Genomic DNA, 19,515 nt, shown 5'->3' on the forward strand with positions numbered 1-19,515 from the left:
CCCCCATCATGAGAGGCAGCCATGAGAGGCAATGAGGGAGAGTGACTAACTTCACTTTTCTTTTCTTCTCTCCCCAGCTGTGTCTTCAAACGGCCCTTTGATGTGGGAAATTAAAAAAGAGCGAGTGTGTCAATATCTCCCTACGTCCAACCTCACTCATCTATTTCCTCTCCTGCTTCTCATGCTTTTCTTGTCTACTGTTGACCCGAGAAACACAGTATGACCCCTTTCCACCACAACAACTCTGCCACCCACTCCCTGCCACCAGGCCATCATCATTCGGGGTGTTTGTTTGTCTGTGTAGGCCTACCGCCGGACTGGCAACTTTGTGTGTATATGTGTATGAGTGTGCGGCTGTGCGCATGGCCCACCACTAATTATTTTGTAACCACACCATGAGTGTATGTCTGTGAATAAGGGTCTCCTAATCTCACACCCAGACTCAAAAAGCGCTTTCTTCCCTTTCCCTTCCCCTTCCCCTTCACTCACTCTCTCTCTCTTTGTTTGTGTCTCAGTACTATAGGCAGCTTTGCATCCAAATGTTCAGAAATATTCAAAAACAAAAAGCTTTATTGATATTATTATATTGAGTGACTTTTTTTATCTTTTGAATCTATGTAATGCCATTTTCTGACTTATGACGCACATGATTTGAGTTAGTACAAGGTGATCATCAGTCAGCTCAATCTCTGCTGTACTCTGATTGGATAATTGGACAATTAGGACAGCGCTGTCACGTACATATGTATGTAAATAGCCTATGGAAGTGTTGTAATGCTGCCAATACATAATGGTCGGACCACTGAAAAAGTTGTCATCATATAAATAACAATCAGTCAGTCAGTATGCAAGACAGTGTGCAGGACATCAAGTTTCTATCCACTACGGTTTGTGAATGTTTGGTTCACAGAGATAGGAAGTACTCATTCTCCAGTTAGGTGCCCTACTTTAGGAAAAGAGTCTGGAACGAGATGAGACTGTGCCAGTCAGAAACTGTCTGGTCCTCACTCCACACAGATCTGATGTTTCTGTCTCACCACATTTATCATCTTTCATTGAATTTGCAATATTTCCACTAAGTTGTTCACAGGTGGTTGAAAACGCACACCCATTGACTCTTTTGTGATTTACAGTGTATGTACAGTATGATGCATCAACTGTCCCCCTGTGATGTCTGGAAACTCATTTTGCCCGTTGCAACTTTTAAGCCACGCTTTGTTGCACCTGACTGAGTGTTTCCAGGCTATGTGTGTGTGTGTAATGTTGTGTGTGTGTGTGTGTGTGTGTGTGTGTGTGTGTGTGTGTGTGTGTGTGTGTGTGAGAGAGAAATTATGTTGTGTATAATAAACTGTTTTGTTTCTGCAAGTTTTTGAGGTAGAAAGCATCTTTTTGGTGTTTTGTTTACTAGACCAGCATGTTTTTCTGTGACAGCATGTATCGTGTGTTTGCATCCTTGTTGTGTGAGTTTTGCTATGCTGACCCCACCAACCACCTCCCACCCCTCAAGCGTGTGTGTCCGTGTTAATGTCCTGTGGTGTGTGTGTGTGTCCGCTCACTGTTTCTATGCAACACTTTCAGAGGCCCCTTCTGGTCTGGACAACACCTCTCTCCTGCTCCTATCCGTCTCTCACTCCTCACTCTTTCCTTCACCCTGGAGAGGGAGAGAGGGAGTGAAAAAAAAGAGAAGGAGGTGGGTGGGGGGCAGTGGAAATAACAGGCTGCTGTCTCAGGAGGGGCTCTGAAAAAAGAGCAAGGGTGAGAAAATGAGGGAGAGAAATATTGTAGAGAAAAGGTGTTTGCTGTTCGTATTAGCTATGATACAGGGAATGTGGCATGTGTAGCTTAAAAGAGCTCTGCCATAAATGTAATAACGCGCGCAAGAACACACTTTCTGTGACATGTCACCCTTGAACACTGTACATTACACCACAAGAAAAATGACAGGACAGGTAAAACATGAGGCTCTAAATGATACATGGTTACATAAGATATGCTGATACATATGAAAACAATGGGCTTTTTAAAAAGTCTGCAGTGATAGAGAGAGAGTGAGGGGGGAAGAGATTTGGAGATGGAAAGATAAAAAGAGGTAGATGGGGCTGATAGAGGCGCAGGTAGCGGGATGCGACAGAGGAAGTGCTGGAGATAGGGACAGGACAGGACGGGAGAAAGTGATAGAGGAAAAAAAAAAACTGAAAAAAAACAACGGAACATTTTTTTTAAGTTTCGCAAAGGGAGACAGGCAGCAGGGAGGGGAGGAGGAAAGAGAGGGAGAGAGAGGAGAGAGAGAGAGAGGGAGCGTGTGTCTGTGTGTGTGTGTGTGTGTGTTTTTATGAATGAAGTGAGTCACTGCCGATGTGTCATAGGCCCGACGTCTTTATAAAGGAAGTTTTAAACAAGCCTAAACACTTCACTGCGCGCAAAATTTGGACTTACCACACTCGCATCCCTCTCTGCAGTTCTGTTACCTCTCTCTCTCCAAACTGTCTAAGTGTCTCTCTGCCTTCAGCACTCCATAAAGACTACAAGGGCTCATCTCAAACTTTACCAAAGTTTGATTTCTTTTACCTTTTCTTACTCTCTCTGAGTGCCTCAGTCATCACTCAGCTCTCCTTCATCCTCTCTCGTCCTGACAACTTTCCTCCTCTCTCTGACTGAAGAGTGCGAAGAAGAAACCGGAGCACGTGACAATTTCCGGAGTTCAATTTATTTATTAACTTTCTATTTATTTATTTATCCACCGTTTGATTGCTGGTTTATCCCTTGGATCCGAACCAAATATGAAATGTAAGTGTTTGTGTGAGTGTGTTTTTATCCATAAGTGATTCAGATGCTATTTATAATTTATTTAACTTTTTATATTTTGTTTTATTTTTAAATGATCTAATTGAACTGTGGGTCTTTAACGTTTGTGTGACTGTTAACAGCTATTGGGATGTTAATATGCAGGCTGAATTAAAATATGTATTCATGGATAAAATGTCATTCTAAACAATTGACTTGACAGTGAGCATGGACACCTTTGTGATCCCTGAACTTTAAAAGTTACACTAGGACAGGCAGCTCAGATGCTCCTGCAGTGTTATTTTGGCTGTGATTCTTGTGGTTCACCTGTAATTATCAAGCATTCATCATTTCAACACCGCTGTGGTTTCCTTTTAATACTTAGTCTACCTTGTATTTGAACTTGAAAGGAAAAGAATGAATGAGCTTACTGTTAGGAGAGTTGACTTGGCTGCCTCTATATAATTTATACCACCAACTCACGTACCTATCCAGTTGCAGGTGTGACAATCAGCAGCATTCATTGCAGTTGCTTATAGTAAAAGAGTGATGGTGATATTCAATGTCAAAGCCTGTCTTTTTAATGATTTAATTATTTGCATCAAGCCTGTGAAAACATGACTCTGACACTGAAGCTCTTGAGGAAACCTCTGCCAAGTCTGGAGCTATTGTTTATATTATGGTGCAATATCTTCCCCTGGAGCTGACAGTCGTGGCCTGAGGTCATTATCATTATGGCGAGATGACAGCAGCCCTCCACTAATTGCTTCCGTTTTGTTCCTCCCCTACAGTGCTGCTCGACTCCTCCTCATCCCTCCTCTTCTCGCTGCTATTGGCTCATCTGCCTGTGTTCACGTCTGCCTCTCCAGTGCCACCCCGGCGGCCCACTGACATGGATAAACTGTCCAATCAGACCAAAAATCTAATGAAGCTCACCCAAGAACTGCTGGTAAGTGAAAGTGTCGTCATGGTGATTGCCGATCTCAGCTATTATTGGATGAAAGGCCAATGAGACCCTGGCTGTCCTGTGCTAATTGAATTGATAAGTGGAAGAGGATGCACTTGATTGATTGTTCCCTAATTGGATTTAGGTGTTAATGTTACTTGCACTTACTTTGCACTATGCACACTGTTGTGGAAACTACACTAGGTTTTTTCTCAGGACTTTACGAGTTTGACTTAAGCAGCTTGCATTGATGACAGACTGGTTGCATGCTTAGATCAAGGCAGCATAAAGCCTCAGGGGAGATTTGACTGAGTGATCTCACTTTTAATCCACACTGGACCCGGTAGGGAGGGGAGGTCTGACTCAGCAACCTCCTGGTCTGCCCGGTCACCTGACTCGTGGCGGTAGCAGGAAGTTTGGTGGCAAGGCCAGGTGCAATATAATTCATATCATGTTTTATGGAATTAAGGAGAATAAGCACACATTTACAGTGATGGTCTAGCAGGATACATGATGTGGCCAAGGTAATCAAAATGCAAAACATAGTTCTAGGAATCAGTTCTCCCATTAAAACTAATTTAGAACAACAAATCAACACCTTACCAGCCTCCATCGAAGTTAGGCATACCATGTGTGAAATGACAGCAAAGTATATCACTTGCCTGTTTACATAGAAACATGTTTATGTTCTGCGACTATACTCTGGAAGCGAGGATGGAGTTGGAGGAGTTTTTTTTCTCCTGAATAAAATGTGCACCGATCTGACAAAGCTGGCTGGAAATCTCATTTTGTTGACAGTCAAGTGGGTAGGAAAATCAGATTTGAGAACACGGCCAAGATTTGGCTCCAGCCTCCAGCTGGTAATTGTGTATCAACACTATGTGTTAACAGGTGAAAAGAAAGCGGGATCATATCTATGGATCTTTGGTAACACATGACTGATCTAGATTCTATTTTTGCATTATGCAAATCTTTAAACTCCTTTGTTCGGAGGATGAAACCAAAAATAGCCACATACTCTCTCTAGTCTTGGTCAGTTGATAGAGTTCAGAAGGTGTGAGTGTGTTCTGTACGTGTGTGTGGGATTGCTGTTTTAAAACAATGTTACAGGCCATTGTGTAGCAGAGGTCTGTAACCTGGGTTCCAGATGTGAACAAACAAGCATTATCAAAGGGTGACGTGGACAGTATTAGACAGGGTTCACTTACATGGAAGATTTATTTAAAAAAAAATTCCTTATTGTGTGGAATTCCACTGAAGAGAGGACAACGTTTGGAAAGATAAATAAAATGGGAATCCATGGAAAGTCCCTGCATAACGCAATGAACCTGATGCTCTAAAGAGAGAAAAATCAGTGTGTACACACATAGGTCTATATAGGTTTTTTTCCTACATAACTGTGCGTGTGTGTGTGTTTGGTTGGCCAGTGTGTGTTTGCATGCATTCGCTGTATTGGTGCAAATGTGTATATGGGTGCATGCATTTGTGTGTATGCATTTTTGTGGCTGTGTGTGTGTTCATTGCGGGTTCTGTAAATAGTCATGGTTGTGTAGGTGCGGTGTTTAGTGTTTTGCTCTCGGTCGCCACAGCAAAGTGACCTGATAAAAATCGAAAAAGATTTATCACATTCCTGTATTTGCATTCAGGAAGAAAAAGGTTTGGATACTAAGTTATGTCGGGTGAGGTCATGATCTGTGATGGAGAGAGCAAGAAATAAAGGATAAGAGGGAGAATTAAAGGCTGAGGAAGATGGAGCAAAAACCACAAGAGATGAAGAGATCAGAGAGCCAACTAGATGACAAGCTAGTGGTGTATGTGTGTGCATGCATGCACATGTGCACGAGATGTTGCATGTGCTTGTGCACCTGGTATGAGACAGAGAAAGGGGGAGAGAGAGGAGAGGGTGGGAGCAAGGGATGTAAATTGACAAAAGCAACAAAGTCAAAACATTGGACCACAAACATAAGTGAGCTCTTACGAAAGCATGATGGAGAGACATGGCAGACAATGTGGCACATTCATCACTAAAAACATCAACATAAACAACTGGAGGCAAACAGTAGGACACTGCATAACAGGTTAAGGAAGCATCAGGCACACACAACCTGTTTACACAAAACATTTCTCAGCACTCATCATCCTAATGTTGTTATGTTCCTCTAGTGATTGGCAATGACGCAAGCCACACCGGTCATCTCCATTTATCCCCATTAATTTCTGAGTCTCATCTTTAATGCTAAAATGTTACCGATGAGCACAGCTGCCTTTGTAAGGTAGAACCTGCAGTCAGGTTATTTAACCCCCTCTGGTGGACACAATTAGCACTACATCTGCTGTTTGGTTGTAGTTTACAACACAACTCTGGGCAGCAGTACTGCGTCATTCCCTCTTTTTATAGCTGTGACCCTGGAGTTTCCCTACAGCCCTGTGTTGTCTATCCCACTAGGAGTTTTCTTAGTCACTGCATATGTTGTTATCCTCGCTCCCTGTAGAAAACATCCTGTGGGTTCAGGGCATTTGCTCTTATTGTTGACATTTGGGGAGGCCGAATGTGGGTGAACTCACAGTGACCCGATCAACCACACTCCCCTCAGTGGGAGCTACTGTCTCTAAGCACAGAAAACAGTCATCCGATGGAGGTGCTAGACTAATTATTTCCTCATGGTGCCGTGACTTGTGTCAGGATGAGTAAAATTGCTCAGATGCAAATTACTAACGGGCTACTGTGTCTGGTTTTCTCTTTCAGAGGGAGCATGCATTTGACTCAGACGTGGAGCCCCACAGGTTCAGGTCTCTGCCAGAAATGAGCAACAGATCAGCCAATGACCTCACCAACCTTGAGGTAATGCTCTGATAATTTATTTGTGTGTGTGTGTGTGCATGAAGTGAGAGGCTGTTTGGTTTCTATCATTGTTACATCTTGCCACACCCATGCTTTGTCTCTAAGTGTGTCTGTGTTGTTTACAGCTGAAGCCCACACTGTCTCAGCTGCACGCTGACCTGAAGCTGTACGAGCATCACTTTGAGTGGCTCAACAGGGTTTCAAAGAAGCACCACCACCCTGCGCTACCCAAGCTGGTGGAGATGATCAGAGAAATGAAATCTCTCAGCAATCTGCTTCACCGTCAGGTAAAGCCAGTTCCCCCTATACTTCTCAGTTCTCTAGAATGTTTCAATCATATTCAATTAGCTGGGACTTGTATTCTAATACCTAAATGTACTAAATTAAATTGTTTCCTAATCCTTGTTCCCTTTGTCTCTCCTCCAGATGCTGAGAGTTGAAGCACCAAGGCTGACTCAGGCGACCCCCTCCCTCCCCCCTCACCTCCCCTTTCAGTTTGATGTCCTGCAGTCCACCCATGAGCTTCTTCAACACTTCAAGCTCTTCTGTGATTGGGCATACAGAGCATTCCTTATCCTCAAGCCCAAAGTCACTGCAGTACAATGACGCTCAAAGCTCCATTTATTTCCTCTCAACTACACTGCTGCAGCGACAGTGAGGACACATGGAGTTCCGCCTCAGCCAAGGAGGAATTAGGACCATGTCAGTGTGCACTGTAGTCTTTAGCATCTCTTAAAAGGCCCAAACTTCAAACTACGACATGTGTGTTGAAGAATGTTTCACCATCAGAGCCAATAAGGATAAGCTATACTGCCGCAAGCTGCCAACACCTTCAAGATTTCTGTTATAAAAAGTGCCAGTTTAACTACAATGTCATGATTCCCCAAACTCTCTCCTAAAGGCCTTGTCAATGAACTTGTTATTTATGTATTTATTTATTTATTAACTGTTAGTAATTTATTTAATTTTATTTATTAAAAGTTGTAATGTGTCACTCTTATCCTTATTTCTGTATTAACGTGAATTTGTTTGCCCACATCTCTGTAATCTTTCTTTATTGTCTTGTGTCTCACTGATCCTCAAAAAAAAAACACAGTAGCACTTCCTGACTTTTATTTAAATTAATCTACTTTGCATTTGTGTATTTCTTTAGCCAATGATTCTTCTAGTAGATGTAGCATTCATATGGGAAAGCCAAGGTTTTCAATGATCTTACTTACAGTGCCCTTATAGTAACAATGTTAAGCGTGCCATGTCTTAACGTATACATTGAAATTAATTGTATTTTTATAAAAATGTAAAATGGTATCGAAGATAAGTGAATAATTTCTGTTTTACTCTCTATTGTTATTGTTTGTTTCTCGCATTCTGCATAGGGAGGCACATTTGAGGTTGTGGTTGAGTTGTATGAATGTGCCCTGTTGTTGAGCACTGATGGACCTGATTAGATCCTTTGCACAAACTTGTCAGGATTAACCTCTTGGATGAGTCAGATGGCTGATTTTGAACCTGTGCTTTGGGGAAGAAAAGTTTGTTTTTGTTAGTTATACACCCAAAGCCTTAAAATACTATGTATTGTGACACTATGTTTTGTACAGGTGTACATACGTGTACAAGAATGTAAATTGTTGTATACAACGCTTTTGTGTATTTTGTTGTTTTTCTAAAATTATAATGTAGATTACTTTACCAACTTTATCACTATAATGTTTGTTCATTCCTATTCTAGTATTTGTTACAGTATTGACTATTTATTTAAGTAATTTGGTGGAACTATTTATTTGTGCTGCAGTGGAGCAAGTCTCCACTATTTTTGTACTTTTATACAGTTTGTATTCTTATTTACTATTATTATACCATCATGTTTAAATTATTGTCATAACATCAAGATGCCTCTTCCACACACTGATTGGCCTCAATGTGAAATGTGTGCCTTGGTGAAATAAATACTAAAGAATGTGCACAATGAATTTGAGTATATTTTTGAAAACCGTGATCGACCTACCATAGCATCTAGTGTCAATTATGACAGATGGGCTGACATACAGATACTACGTTACCCAGAAGTCTGTGCGCTAATGTCAGAAAAAACGCAAACATATTGTTTGTGAAAAAAGATTAATAAATTAATGTTTGAGATGTAGTAGTCTAGGCACAACATCGATAGGTTATTTACTCTCAATTTAAAGTTTAAAAATATGTTTTTAAGCCGTCAATCTGTCTGTTGAAGCTCTTAACCAATAGTAGTAGCGCATCTATTGTGGCTAACAGCCAATCACCTTCGCTGTTCTTAGGAGGCGGCATCGGGTGGAGAACTGCTGTTAGTATGCGCTGTGTTTATTGTTAAGGTTGTGTGGATTAGCACTGCAGTACCTTTTTCCATTATTATAATATCAACAATCTAGCTAAAGATGAGTTAAAGATGCCCGGTGAGTACTGCTTCAGCCTGTATTTATGCACATCTTTATCGAGCGGTTTAACCACGATATTACGCATTGATGGAGGCTAGTTTAGCTTTAAATGAAGGCCAGTAGCTGTATTTGTTGATACTGTTAACACTGATATGTTCTGTGCGTCGTTTTTGTTGGTTTGAATACATTTGAATATAGTTATGGAGTAGCTTCATGTGTAACCTAGCTGTAGCTTCTGTGTGTTTTGCTAGCAAGCACCGCACTGCGGGGTCGGACAGAATCGGACTGACTGCCAGAGGAAAGACAGCAGGGAGGGAGGGGGGGCAGGTTCAGAGACTGGAGGGAAGGTGGGGGGATTTAAAGGGAACATTCTCACCAGGAATTACCAACTAATTATACTGTATTTATTTCCATTTCACTCTTTGTCAGACTCATCCTGAGCTTCAACTTTGGACAGCTGATGTGTCCAGTGGCTGACAGGGAGAACAACAATGGAAATAAACCATGAATAAAGGAAAGCTGAAAGAAAAGCTATGATACTGCCCCAAAACTGATCCACACCTGCTGCCAAGAAACACCCCTCATCTGCTGCCAGATTACTCTGGAAATGGCTAACACTGTGGCCTTGGTGGTCCAAGCAGAACTCTTACCATCTCAGTCCACCGCCTCCCTTTCTCCTTTCCCTTCATCCCTTCTTGGCTCTGGAGAGGATGGCGAGGACAATAGGGACAGAGACGAGATGGTGGAGGGAGACAAGGGAGTAGTAGAACGTGAGGTAGAGGTGGTTCTGGACATGGTTGCGTCCTCTATGCCGGACCCACCTCAGCAGCCCGAGCAGACGGACCATCCCTTCCTGTGTATGGATTGTGGGAAGAGCTTCAGGTGGTCTTCCAGGCTCACCCATCACCAAAGGAGCCACAACAATGAGAGACCATACCGCTGCAACCTCTGCCCCAAGGCCTTCAAGGGCTCCTCTGCTCTGCTCTACCACCAACGGTACCCATAATGGAACTATTGTTACCACCTTTACAATGGTTACACTGTTACTGTACAGTCGTGAAGTCCCATCAGTATTGAAGTGAATAGGAGAGAGGCACAAGTGTCCAAATTGAGGAAAACTCAAAGTAGTGTAATCCATTAACAGCTATAAATGGTGCAAGACTATGTCAGTGTGTATGACAAAAGTGTTGCATATATTTTCTATGTATTATGTGTCACATCTGTAATGACAAGTACTCTATATACAGTATATATATATAATTGATTGGGTTATCTTCTTAAATATTTCAATTTTTTTAACAGGTCTCACTCAGGGGAGAAGCCTTACAAATGTCAGGAGTGTGGAAAAGCCTTCAAACGCTCCTCTCTGCTCCAGGTGAGATGTCAAATAAAGGCATTTTTATAAACAATGATTTCCTCAGGGAAAAGGAATCACTTACAGATGCATTCACATCTCTTTCTGTCTCCAGGTCCATCAGAGTGTCCACACTGGAGTGCGTACCTTCTTGTGTCCCTATTGCCCACTGACTTTCAAATGGAGCTCTCATTACCAGTATCACCTGCGCCAGCATACTGGAGAGTGTCCATACCCGTGTGACACCTGCCCCAAGGCCTTCAAAAACTCGAGCAGTCTGCGGCGACACAAGAACGTCCACCTTGGTCTCAAGCCTTACACCTGCACAGTGTGTAACAAATCCTTCACTCAGTCTACCAACCTAAGGCAGCACATGAGGATCCATACAGGTGAGAGGCCCTACATCTGCGGGGAGTGTGGACGAAGCTTCACGCATTCGTCAAATCTCGCCCTTCACAAGAACTCTCACTTGAACCCAGGAGGAAAGGAGGGAAAGAGTGGAGGTGCTGCCAAGAAGGGAAGTGAGAGAGTGGAGATTTTGGAAGGATCAGAGGAAGTGACATCGTCCATGTTGACGGACATGGTGGGATTTGTGAGCCAGGAGGGAACTGATGGAGTTGGGGTGGGGATGGAAGAAGTGTTTCTGTCGACCACCCCGTCCGGACAGAATTCAAGCCTTATACCCCAGCTCACTCTCACCTCCTCCGGGGAAGGCATGTACACATCTAGGGCCATCGGGACGGAGGTTCACCTGAGCACAGACACCGGTGCCAGTTTGCTGCTGTACAGCTGCGGCAGCTGCAGCCACAACTTTGGCACGCGGACAGATCTAGAGGAACACCAGGTCAACCATATGGCTCCAGAGGGAGGCGGTGCTGGTGGAGAGGCAGGGTCTGGAGCAGGGATGGAGGTTGGGGATGGGCTGGTGGGAGCTGGTCACCTGCTGGCTGATTTTGAGGAGGTGGTGGAGACGACCACAGCGGCTGAAAATGGACACACAACAGAGGTGCTTCTTGGACTGACTGGGGCAGCAGATACAGTAAGTATTAAACGGATTATTGTAAGAAGAGATTGATAGAACTACCTTAAAAGAGGGTCTGGTGTTATTGTCATTGAGGGCTGTCTTACCTGGTTAAATAACAATTGACCAATTAGAAGAAAGTAGGTAGGGGTATAAATGGGATCTCCTTCTTTAGCTTGCTAGCCAGATTCCTGCTTAATGCGGCTATCATAAATCTGTGATAAACACTTGTCCAAAAAAGAACAGTTAATATTATTATTATTATTATCTTAAATGAAACTTAGAAATTAATATTTATTAAAATAAAATAGACTAAACCTTGATAATGATACAAACTACTATACTATTAAGGTATTTGATTAAAACATATTTCAAATAAATTAAACAAAATAAAACATATCCTGTTTAATGTGATATGGAATAGAATGACCATACTCTGAAGGTAATTAGAAAAACACTTATCTGTCTACATAATCTAATTTGAATGAATCTAAATAATACATAATCCCTCTATAACGTGCTTAGGATCTGAAGATTTGTTTCATGTGTAACTTCCCTTTGGTTTGTCCTCAGAATTTGGGCACCTCCCAGGCCCAGTATGACCTGCTGCAGAGCTTCACCGAGGTGACTCAGAGCTCGGAGACCGTTCAGCCAGAGGCCAGAACCACATGGGCTGGGCTGTCATGTGGCTACTGCAATAAGACCTTCAAGACCAGTGGAGGCCTCAATAGACATGTATCACTGGTGAGAATGACCTTCTAACACTGGTATTCAAATGACAGCACTGCACTGAATATTGAGCACTGAGATTTATATCCTACATTTTGATTTCTCCATCCTGGAATAATATGTGCCTCCTGTGTTCCTCTTTTGTTTTTCCAGATGCACTCCCTCTCCTCACAGTCCCGCTCCCAGTTCAGCTGCTCAGCCTGCGACCGCTCCTTCCCCCTTCTCTCCTCACTCCTCACCCACCAACACTCCCACACGCCTGAGCAACGTCTCCTAGCTGAGGCCGAGGCTGAGATAGTGTGCCCTCCCTCCCTTTCTCTGTCTCTCCCCCTTCCCTCCTCTCCCAGCCACGCTGACAAGCAGCAGGGAGGCCCGAGGGAGATCCATGTTGACATCATTGCTGTCGGTGAGGAGCACGAGGTACAACCGGCCAAACCGCCAAAAGCCCCCAAAAAGACGGGAGCCAGCAAGAGTGCTCTTGTTGGAGGTGAATATATTTCCATAGCAGGGCAGACACAAGACATTGACATTTGACTGAAGAAAAGACAATATGAGACAAGAAATATGTTAATTTGTTTTGGTATGATATGCATTCCCCCTTCAAAGCTATCAGCAATATATCCAATATCAAATTGGTTAACGCTTACAAGGATCTTCTTTACCATGATAATTACTACAACGCTTGTATTTTTTACTGTATTAATTGCCATTATTAGTTTAAATGTTCACATTTGTGATACTCTGTTTGCACACTTTGGTACAGAGAGGCCATACCGCTGTTCAGAGTGTGGCAAAGCCTTCAAAGGTTCATCGGGGCTGAAGTATCACATGAGGGATCACACTGGGGAAAGGCCCTACCGCTGCACCGAGTGTGGAAAGAGCTTCAAAAGGTCATCTCTGCTTTCAATCCATCAGAGGGTAAGGCTTTTGTTGACAGAAATGGACACACAAATTAAGGCTCCAAATTAGAGAGCTATCCTTTGGAGCAACATTTTATAATTTATGTCAGCGTAAAACTTATGATGTTTGTAGTTTACAGGGAATGCAGCAGTCTAGAACGGTTCCCAACTATGCAGATGAATGCAATCAGCTAAAAACAAAAAAAGCAAGCAATAAAATACATACTGTCACGGAACTATATCGGAACTAAAGTGGGAAAAGTACTGCGGTGTGAACGCGCCTAATGTCTAGAACAAAACTGTCACGTCATACAAAACAGCTACCAAGCACAGTTTTTTGAAAAACTCACTGACACTTTGTTGTGACTCGATGGCTTCTTTTGCACAAACAGTGTTATAACAGTTGTAACTGTTGATTGCATCGTTGACATAAATGTTTCCTGGTCGCAAGTCTTTGGGTGAATTTAGCTCTTATGGGGAAAAAAACTATTTAAAAGAAATTGATAGGATTTTCTACTGTAAAAAATAATTGAATACTACATTCAAAAAGGAGCAACTTAAGCAAAACATAACACCAATACGTTTTTTCAATTACTTTACCCAGGTACACACAGGCGTTCGGGCATTCCAGTGCCCTCACTGCCCTCTCACCTTCAAATGGAGCTCTCACTACCAGTACCACCTGCGGCAACACACCGGCGAGAGGCCATATGTGTGTAAGGAGTGTGGAAAGTCATTCAAAAACACCAGCTGCCTGCGTAGACACAGTCAGATGCACTCTGGGCTGCGGCCTCATACCTGCTCCATCTGCTCAAAGTCTTTTTCCCAGACGTCAAACCTGAAACAGGTCAGTAATGCCGGCACAGTTTCAGCTACGAACTCATGTAGAGTCTTCACTTTTTTGATGGAAATAACTAATTGTGATCTTAATACGTCTTCCTTCTTCTCTTGTCTAATTTTTTTTGTTATCAGCATGAACGCACCCATTCTGGAGAGAGACCTTTTCAGTGCACACACTGCAATAAAAGCTTTACACACTCCTCCAACCTCCAGCTCCACCTTCGCACACACTCCTCAAGCAAGGACTTCAAATGCCCGTACTGCTCTAAGGAGTTTGTCATGCACTCCTACCTGCAGAGGCACATCCGCACCCATGGCAGTGGTGTTCCTATGCCCTGCGCCAGTGGTGTAGGTAAAGATGGAGTGGCTGTGAAAGCCAGTGTTGGGGGAGTAACAACCACGACCACCCTGCTCAACCCCATCACCCTGGAAACCTCAGGAAACCAAGGCAGCCTGATTGTTTCTCAACCAGCACTTAATATTCCCCCAAACACCTCCCAGAACTACTTTATGATTCAGACAACCAGCGGCCTGCAGCTCATCCCTCTCACTTCCCCTCCACCGGCCCTCCCTCTTCCTCCTCCAACACCTCCACCTCCGTCTCAGCCCCAAAACTTTTTCCTGGTACAGTGTCCCTCCAGCAATGACAGCCAGTCAAGCTGGATTCTCGTCCCCACGGGTAACCACCCTCCACCAGCTCCGGAGCCTCTCCCGGTGCTTCAGACTATCCAGGCACTCCAGCCCGTCCTAAACCAAACACAGACTCGGATATCCCCCTTTCACTCCATATCGCAGCAACAGACCAGGTTTATAATCACCAACAATAATAGCAATGCAAACACTCCTGTTGCCACGCACACTTTGCCAGCCAACTCCCTGCTAAACAAGCCCATACTGGGGAAAAGCACACGGACTGCTCGGGGCAGACGGGGACGCAAACCCAAAGCTGCTCTTCAGCAACCCCCAGCAGCTCCTGCCAGTCAGACTGCAGGTGGAGCTCCGTCAGGAACAAACTGTAACGTGTCAAACATCATCACTACTGCTGCTAACACATCACCATCATCTGTATCCACAACATCTTGCACTGCCGTCCAAATCCTTTCATCCTCCATTACTGCAGCCTCCACACTGGACCCCTCAGGACCCACATCATCTGTTACTATGGTTACACCAGCCACCACATTAACTACAACATCAGTTTCTACTCCTGACCCCGCTACTCATACCACTTTGGGGAACATAAGAACAGGGGAAAACATGTCAGGGAAACAGTTTGTGTTGTGTTTTGATAATAAAGGAAGGCCCAAAGAGGGGATGAATATGGAGGAGGGTGGGCATTCATACGTGTTACAGTTTGACGGGGAAGCATCAGGTGAGGCCGATGGAATGGGTGAAGAGGGTAAATCACTCGTGTTGCAGTTCAAGACAGAAGGGGAAGGAGCAAAGGGGGAAGATAAGGGAGGGATGATGTCACTTCTGCGTGAATGGAGTGAAGGAAAGCAGGGGGAGACGCAGACAGGAGAGAAAAGCGGCCAGGGAGAGTCTTATGTCCTTCATTTCCACACCGATGCACAGGACGACGGGCCATCTGCTGCGACCTTCAGCCAAGGGCAAGAAACCAGCCTGCAGCTTTCCTGCACTCCTACCCAAAGTTTGGTGCCACTTGATGGGCAGCAGGTCGTGTTCGAACTAGGTGGTGAGACCAAAATGGAGCAGGAAAGTGAGGAAGGTATGCAGATGATAGCCCTGATAGAAGGTGAAGGGGGGATGATGGGAGAAGAAGGGACAGATTGTCATGCTGCAACTGGGAGGATGGAGGATGGCAGAGGATCCATGGAAGGCTTATTTCAACTGGGAAATGGAGAGGAAATTGTCATAATTGAGGTCAGCACTAGTAGTTTAAGAGATGGAAGAATGGAGCGAGGAGTGGATGGGGAGATCTCACAGAGGAGTGAAGTGAAATATGAGAGTGTAACGGCTGAGGCAAATGAAAAGACTGCAAATGAAGTAGACTCTGCATCCAATGTAGAAGTACAGACGTCAAATGAGGACGCAACAAGAAATGGACCTATACCTAACTCTAAAGAGATGCAGTTCTCTAACTAAAAGTGTGCATGTTAGAGAAGAAGAGAGTGTGTGTGTGAGTGAATGCTTAACTGTGGGAGCAGTGTGTTAGCACTTTAGTTTGAGTTCTCCTGGAGCTGGGGAAGAACATGAAGTTAAAGGAGTACTGTGTTGTAATCCCATGGTGCCACAAACTAGAAATGTTATACATTTAAATAGGCTGTACATGGACCTTGGAATATTCCTCAATATATTAGTTTAAATGATACTGATACTGTCACTGGCAGTTTGTTAATTAAGTAAATATGTTCTTTGTGAATATATGTTGTACATGGCCCACTTTCTTCACAATGTTAATAGTAATTCATTATTAATAAATATGTCAATACCTTTCAACATTTGCATTGTTTTGCTTTCTTGTAGTCAATGGTGGAATAAGTGTTCAGATATTTTAGTTAAAGTACTAATACCACAGTGTACAAATAATACTCTGTAGTAAACGTCCTGCCTTCAAAATCTTAACTAAGTAAAAAAATATATCGGCATCAAAAATACTTGAAGTACCAAAAGTTCTCATTCAGACGTCACTTCCCCTTTCCATAATAAAAAGTTGTTGGATTATAATTATTTATGCATTAATGTCTGCATCACTTTAATGTTGCAGCTGGTAATGGCGGGGGTAATTTGTATTTTAAATGTTCTATTATCAAATGAAATCTGTAAAGTAACTAAAGATTTGAACTAAATGATTGCTTTCCTCTAAAATGTAGTGGATTTGTAACTATGAAGTAACATGAAGGAAAGGAATACTGAGGTAAAGTAAAAGGACCTCAAATTTGTACTTAAGGTAAGGTTGAATAAATGTACCTTTTTTACTTTCCACATCTACTCTACTCTAGTTTGTATCCTTTTAAAACACACTGTTAAAGGCATATGCTGCGCTGTTTATGTTGTTACGTTGCATTCGCTATTCACGTATACTTTACGTGGTGCAGATTGTGTTTACGCAAATGTCGTAGATCGACACACTGAAAACGTGCAACGGGACGTAAAGCAGAGTACGTTGGTTTTCAGAATCCCTGATTTTGCGCAAAAGCGACTCAGGACATCCAATCAAACGTGCCGATCCTGCACAGGCTTCACAACAAACTGAGGGATACATGCAGTGTTTTTTTTTTTTTAACCTATTTTCATTTCAATTTGAGCAGCGTGACGGAGAAGGTACGTGTAACTTGGGTCCAGAGCAGGGGCAGGGGTCTGCATGTGTCAACACTGCGTTACAACCATATAAGGATGTGAATTAAGTATTTTTAGTATCGATGTTCACCGATAACTTGCAAATGAAAGCTAGCATAGCGTGACAAGCACTGAGTGATGGTGACACATGCATGCTTCAAATCCTCCATAATCCCCATCTGTCTTTGTTTGGAGCCAGCGTGGGTGTGTGTGACATTGCAACTACTGGCTCGTTGTAGGCGAAGACTACTGCTTTGGAGGTTTATCTATGACACCATTCAACTACAGCATGTGTGTCATGGTATATTAACCAATAAGGCACTAACCAGTCTGTCAGTCTACAATAGTATTCATTATATGTATGTTTTAGTATCAAATATCCCAAAGTTGCATTTCACTCTCACCATGAAATCATAATATCCTTCTGCCCATGACCTCTTTATATGTGTTTGTAGGGTCTCTGTGCACACTGTGTGGATGTGTGTAGCCACAGTGGTGCAGCAATCCTGCTGTTAGATCATAAAGTCTAAACATGGTGAGGCTGGAGCTGGACAAGGTGGTGATGCGGAGGATGAAGGAGGACGACATAGAGATGGTCAAAGCCCTCATCAAGGTTTGTACAATACACGTTTTAGAGTGACTGCTTTCATAGTGGTGGGAAATGACCCCTTGTGATGTTTATTTTTTTAATATTTTCTTAAACTTGCCAGGAGGGCTGCGAGGGCACAGAAAACCGTCTCATCCTCCACGTCCTCACTCGTCCTCTCTGCCTCTTCATCCTGGCTGTTATCTCCTCAGTCCTGCGCTGCCTTGTCCATTCCTTTATCCTGGCTCTTGCTATTCCTGTCTTCCTGCTAATTATCTTTCTCAAGATCACCATGCCGCGGTCCACAGGGGTTCTGGGCAGCAGCCGCCCCTACTGGGACTATGTGGGTAGCAGCTACAGAGGGACACAGGACGAAACACTGCCAAATCCCTTCTCTAGGATCAGTGGCAAGACACCAGGGACTAAAAAGGTTAGTCTCCTGATTTGCTGGAAAGTGTTTTGGTAGTTTTTACTTACATCTATGGAATATGTTGCAGACAAATAATCCAACTTCTACTTATTTTTGTAATAATATTTTCTTTTACTCAGCCAAGGCGCAAAATCACACCCAAAGACAAGGACAAAGAGTTGCCGACAGAGAATGTCTCCCCAGAGAGGGAGCAGGAAGCAGGGCTAGTCTGGGTGGCAGACTGCGATGGTGAGATCCTGGGCTGTATCTTCAGAGAGAGCGAGAAGCGTGCGGACATCAGGAGGATCTGCAGGGTGGTGGCGGGGTCCTGGTACCGCAGAGAGGGCCTGGGCCGGCTGCTTGTCCACAGTCTGGAGCAGAGAGAGATGGAGGCTGGAGCCCTCCGGGTGTACACACACGTCCCCTTCCCCTCCAAGCTGGGTGAGGCCTTCTTCAGGAAGCTGGGCTACCGACAAATTGGGGAGGGGACTGATGATGAAGAAGATTTTGAGAAGAATAAGCTTGAGACTCCAGAGAGAGGCTTTCTGGGACACCCCCTCACTAAAGTGTTTTACAAAGACCTGTAGTTTAATGGTGATGGTCTCACGGAGGGACGAAAATGGCCCTAACGTAAGGGCACTATGGATCTCTGCGGAAGGTATCAGTGTTTTGTCTAAGTGCTTTTGTGTGATTTCATAATTTATTATATATACGTGTTATTTATCCCAATATTTATTTCCGGATTAGCTAGTGTTAAGTACATTTTTTACCTTTTCGTCATATAAAGAACCATCCCTCTTAAACCCGCTCCAAAAAACATAATTGAGCCAGAGTCATGCTGTTTTCTCATTATTTTTAATAAAATGAAAAACATATTGATGTAACATGTTTCTTTCCTTAAAATGTTAAAGTGTGGATCTTTTCTCGGAATCATATTCAAAGTATGTGTGTGTGTGTGTGTGTGTGTGTGTGTGTGTGTGTGTGTGTGTGTGTGTGTGTGTGTGTGTGTGTGTGTGTGTGTGTGTGTGTGTGTGTGTGTGTGTGTGTGTGTGTGTGTGTGTGTGTGTGTGGTGTGTGTGTGTGTGTGTGTGTGTGTGTGTGTGTGTGTGTGTGTGTGTGTGTGTGTGTGTGTGTGTGTGTGTGTGTGTGTGTGTGTGTGTGTGTGTGTGTGTGTGTGTGTGTGTGTGTGTGTGTGTGTGTGTGTGTGTGTGTGTGTGTGTGTGTGTGTGTGTGTGTGTGTGTGTGTGTGTGTGTGTGTGTGAGAGAGTGAGAAACCATTCAGATGTGCAGGAAGTGTCTGTGGTTTGTGTGAATCTGCAGCTTGAAATTGCTTTTATCTTTCTGCGCTCCTTCACTGCCGTTGCTCACCGTTACGTACAGTATGTGGGTACATG

General features: G+C 43.5%; 3 protein-coding genes across 5 annotated transcripts; all 3 read left to right on the forward strand.

The window, feature by feature from the left end:
* The first annotated feature begins 2,426 nt into the window (after nucleotides 1–2,426).
* On the forward strand, nucleotides 2,427–8,527 carry il11a (interleukin 11a). The gene is made up of 5 exons (XM_034127828.1): nucleotides 2,427–2,787; nucleotides 3,576–3,733; nucleotides 6,477–6,572; nucleotides 6,698–6,859; nucleotides 6,999–8,527. The coding sequence occupies exons 1-5, from the start codon at nucleotides 2,781–2,783 to the stop codon at nucleotides 7,176–7,178; spliced, it is 603 nt and encodes a 200-aa protein (XP_033983719.1). The 5' UTR covers nucleotides 2,427–2,780; the 3' UTR covers nucleotides 7,179–8,527.
* Nucleotides 8,528–8,876: 349 nt separating this feature from the next.
* On the forward strand, nucleotides 8,877–16,286 carry znf628 (zinc finger protein 628). The gene is made up of 9 exons (XM_034127981.1): nucleotides 8,877–9,001; nucleotides 9,413–9,979; nucleotides 10,286–10,358; nucleotides 10,453–11,376; nucleotides 11,932–12,102; nucleotides 12,241–12,574; nucleotides 12,851–13,005; nucleotides 13,591–13,833; nucleotides 13,959–16,286. The coding sequence occupies exons 2-9, from the start codon at nucleotides 9,591–9,593 to the stop codon at nucleotides 15,930–15,932; spliced, it is 4,263 nt and encodes a 1,420-aa protein (XP_033983872.1). The 5' UTR covers nucleotides 8,877–9,001; nucleotides 9,413–9,590; the 3' UTR covers nucleotides 15,933–16,286.
* Nucleotides 16,287–16,937: 651 nt separating this feature from the next.
* Nucleotides 16,938–18,996, forward strand: nat14 (N-acetyltransferase 14 (GCN5-related, putative)). 3 transcript variants are annotated; one of them, XM_034127781.1, is made up of 4 exons: nucleotides 16,938–17,111; nucleotides 17,582–17,739; nucleotides 17,837–18,142; nucleotides 18,262–18,996. In XM_034127781.1, the coding sequence occupies exons 2-4, from the start codon at nucleotides 17,659–17,661 to the stop codon at nucleotides 18,706–18,708; spliced, it is 834 nt and encodes a 277-aa protein (XP_033983672.1). In that variant the 5' UTR covers nucleotides 16,938–17,111; nucleotides 17,582–17,658; the 3' UTR covers nucleotides 18,709–18,996. The 3 variants fall into 3 exon arrangements, with proteins under 3 accessions (XP_033983672.1, XP_033983674.1, XP_033983673.1); XM_034127783.1 differs by having other exon boundaries at nucleotides 17,000–17,427; XM_034127782.1 differs by having other exon boundaries at nucleotides 17,000–17,417.
* Nucleotides 18,997–19,515: the final 519 nt, after the last annotated feature.

Source organism: Trematomus bernacchii, unplaced genomic scaffold, assembly GCF_902827165.1.
Source record: "Trematomus bernacchii unplaced genomic scaffold, fTreBer1.1, whole genome shotgun sequence".
In the NCBI taxonomy this organism is placed as follows: domain Eukaryota; kingdom Metazoa; phylum Chordata; class Actinopteri; order Perciformes; family Nototheniidae; genus Trematomus; species Trematomus bernacchii.

What these genes read in the sequence shown, in the direction of transcription:
- il11a (XM_034127828.1), top strand. An exon ending in AGCTCACCCAAGAACTGCTG is followed by an intron (nt 3,734 to 6,476) that starts GTAAGTGAAAGT and finishes TTTCTCTTTCAG; the next exon opens with AGGGAGCATGCATTTGACTC. An exon ending in GCAATCTGCTTCACCGTCAG is followed by an intron (nt 6,860 to 6,998) that starts GTAAAGCCAGTT and finishes TCTCTCCTCCAG; the next exon opens with ATGCTGAGAGTTGAAGCACC.
- znf628 (XM_034127981.1), top strand. Translation starts at nt 9,591, where the DNA reads ATGGCTAACACTGTGGCCTTGGTGGTCCAAGCAGAACTCTTACCATCT. An exon ending in AACGCTCCTCTCTGCTCCAG is followed by an intron (nt 10,359 to 10,452) that starts GTGAGATGTCAA and finishes TTCTGTCTCCAG; the next exon opens with GTCCATCAGAGTGTCCACAC. An exon ending in TGACTGGGGCAGCAGATACA is followed by an intron (nt 11,377 to 11,931) that starts GTAAGTATTAAA and finishes GTTTGTCCTCAG; the next exon opens with AATTTGGGCACCTCCCAGGC.
- nat14 (XM_034127781.1), top strand. Translation starts at nt 17,659, where the DNA reads ATGGTGAGGCTGGAGCTGGACAAGGTGGTGATGCGGAGGATGAAGGAG. An exon ending in TGGTCAAAGCCCTCATCAAG is followed by an intron (nt 17,740 to 17,836) that starts GTTTGTACAATA and finishes TAAACTTGCCAG; the next exon opens with GAGGGCTGCGAGGGCACAGA. An exon ending in AGACACCAGGGACTAAAAAG is followed by an intron (nt 18,143 to 18,261) that starts GTTAGTCTCCTG and finishes TCTTTTACTCAG; the next exon opens with CCAAGGCGCAAAATCACACC.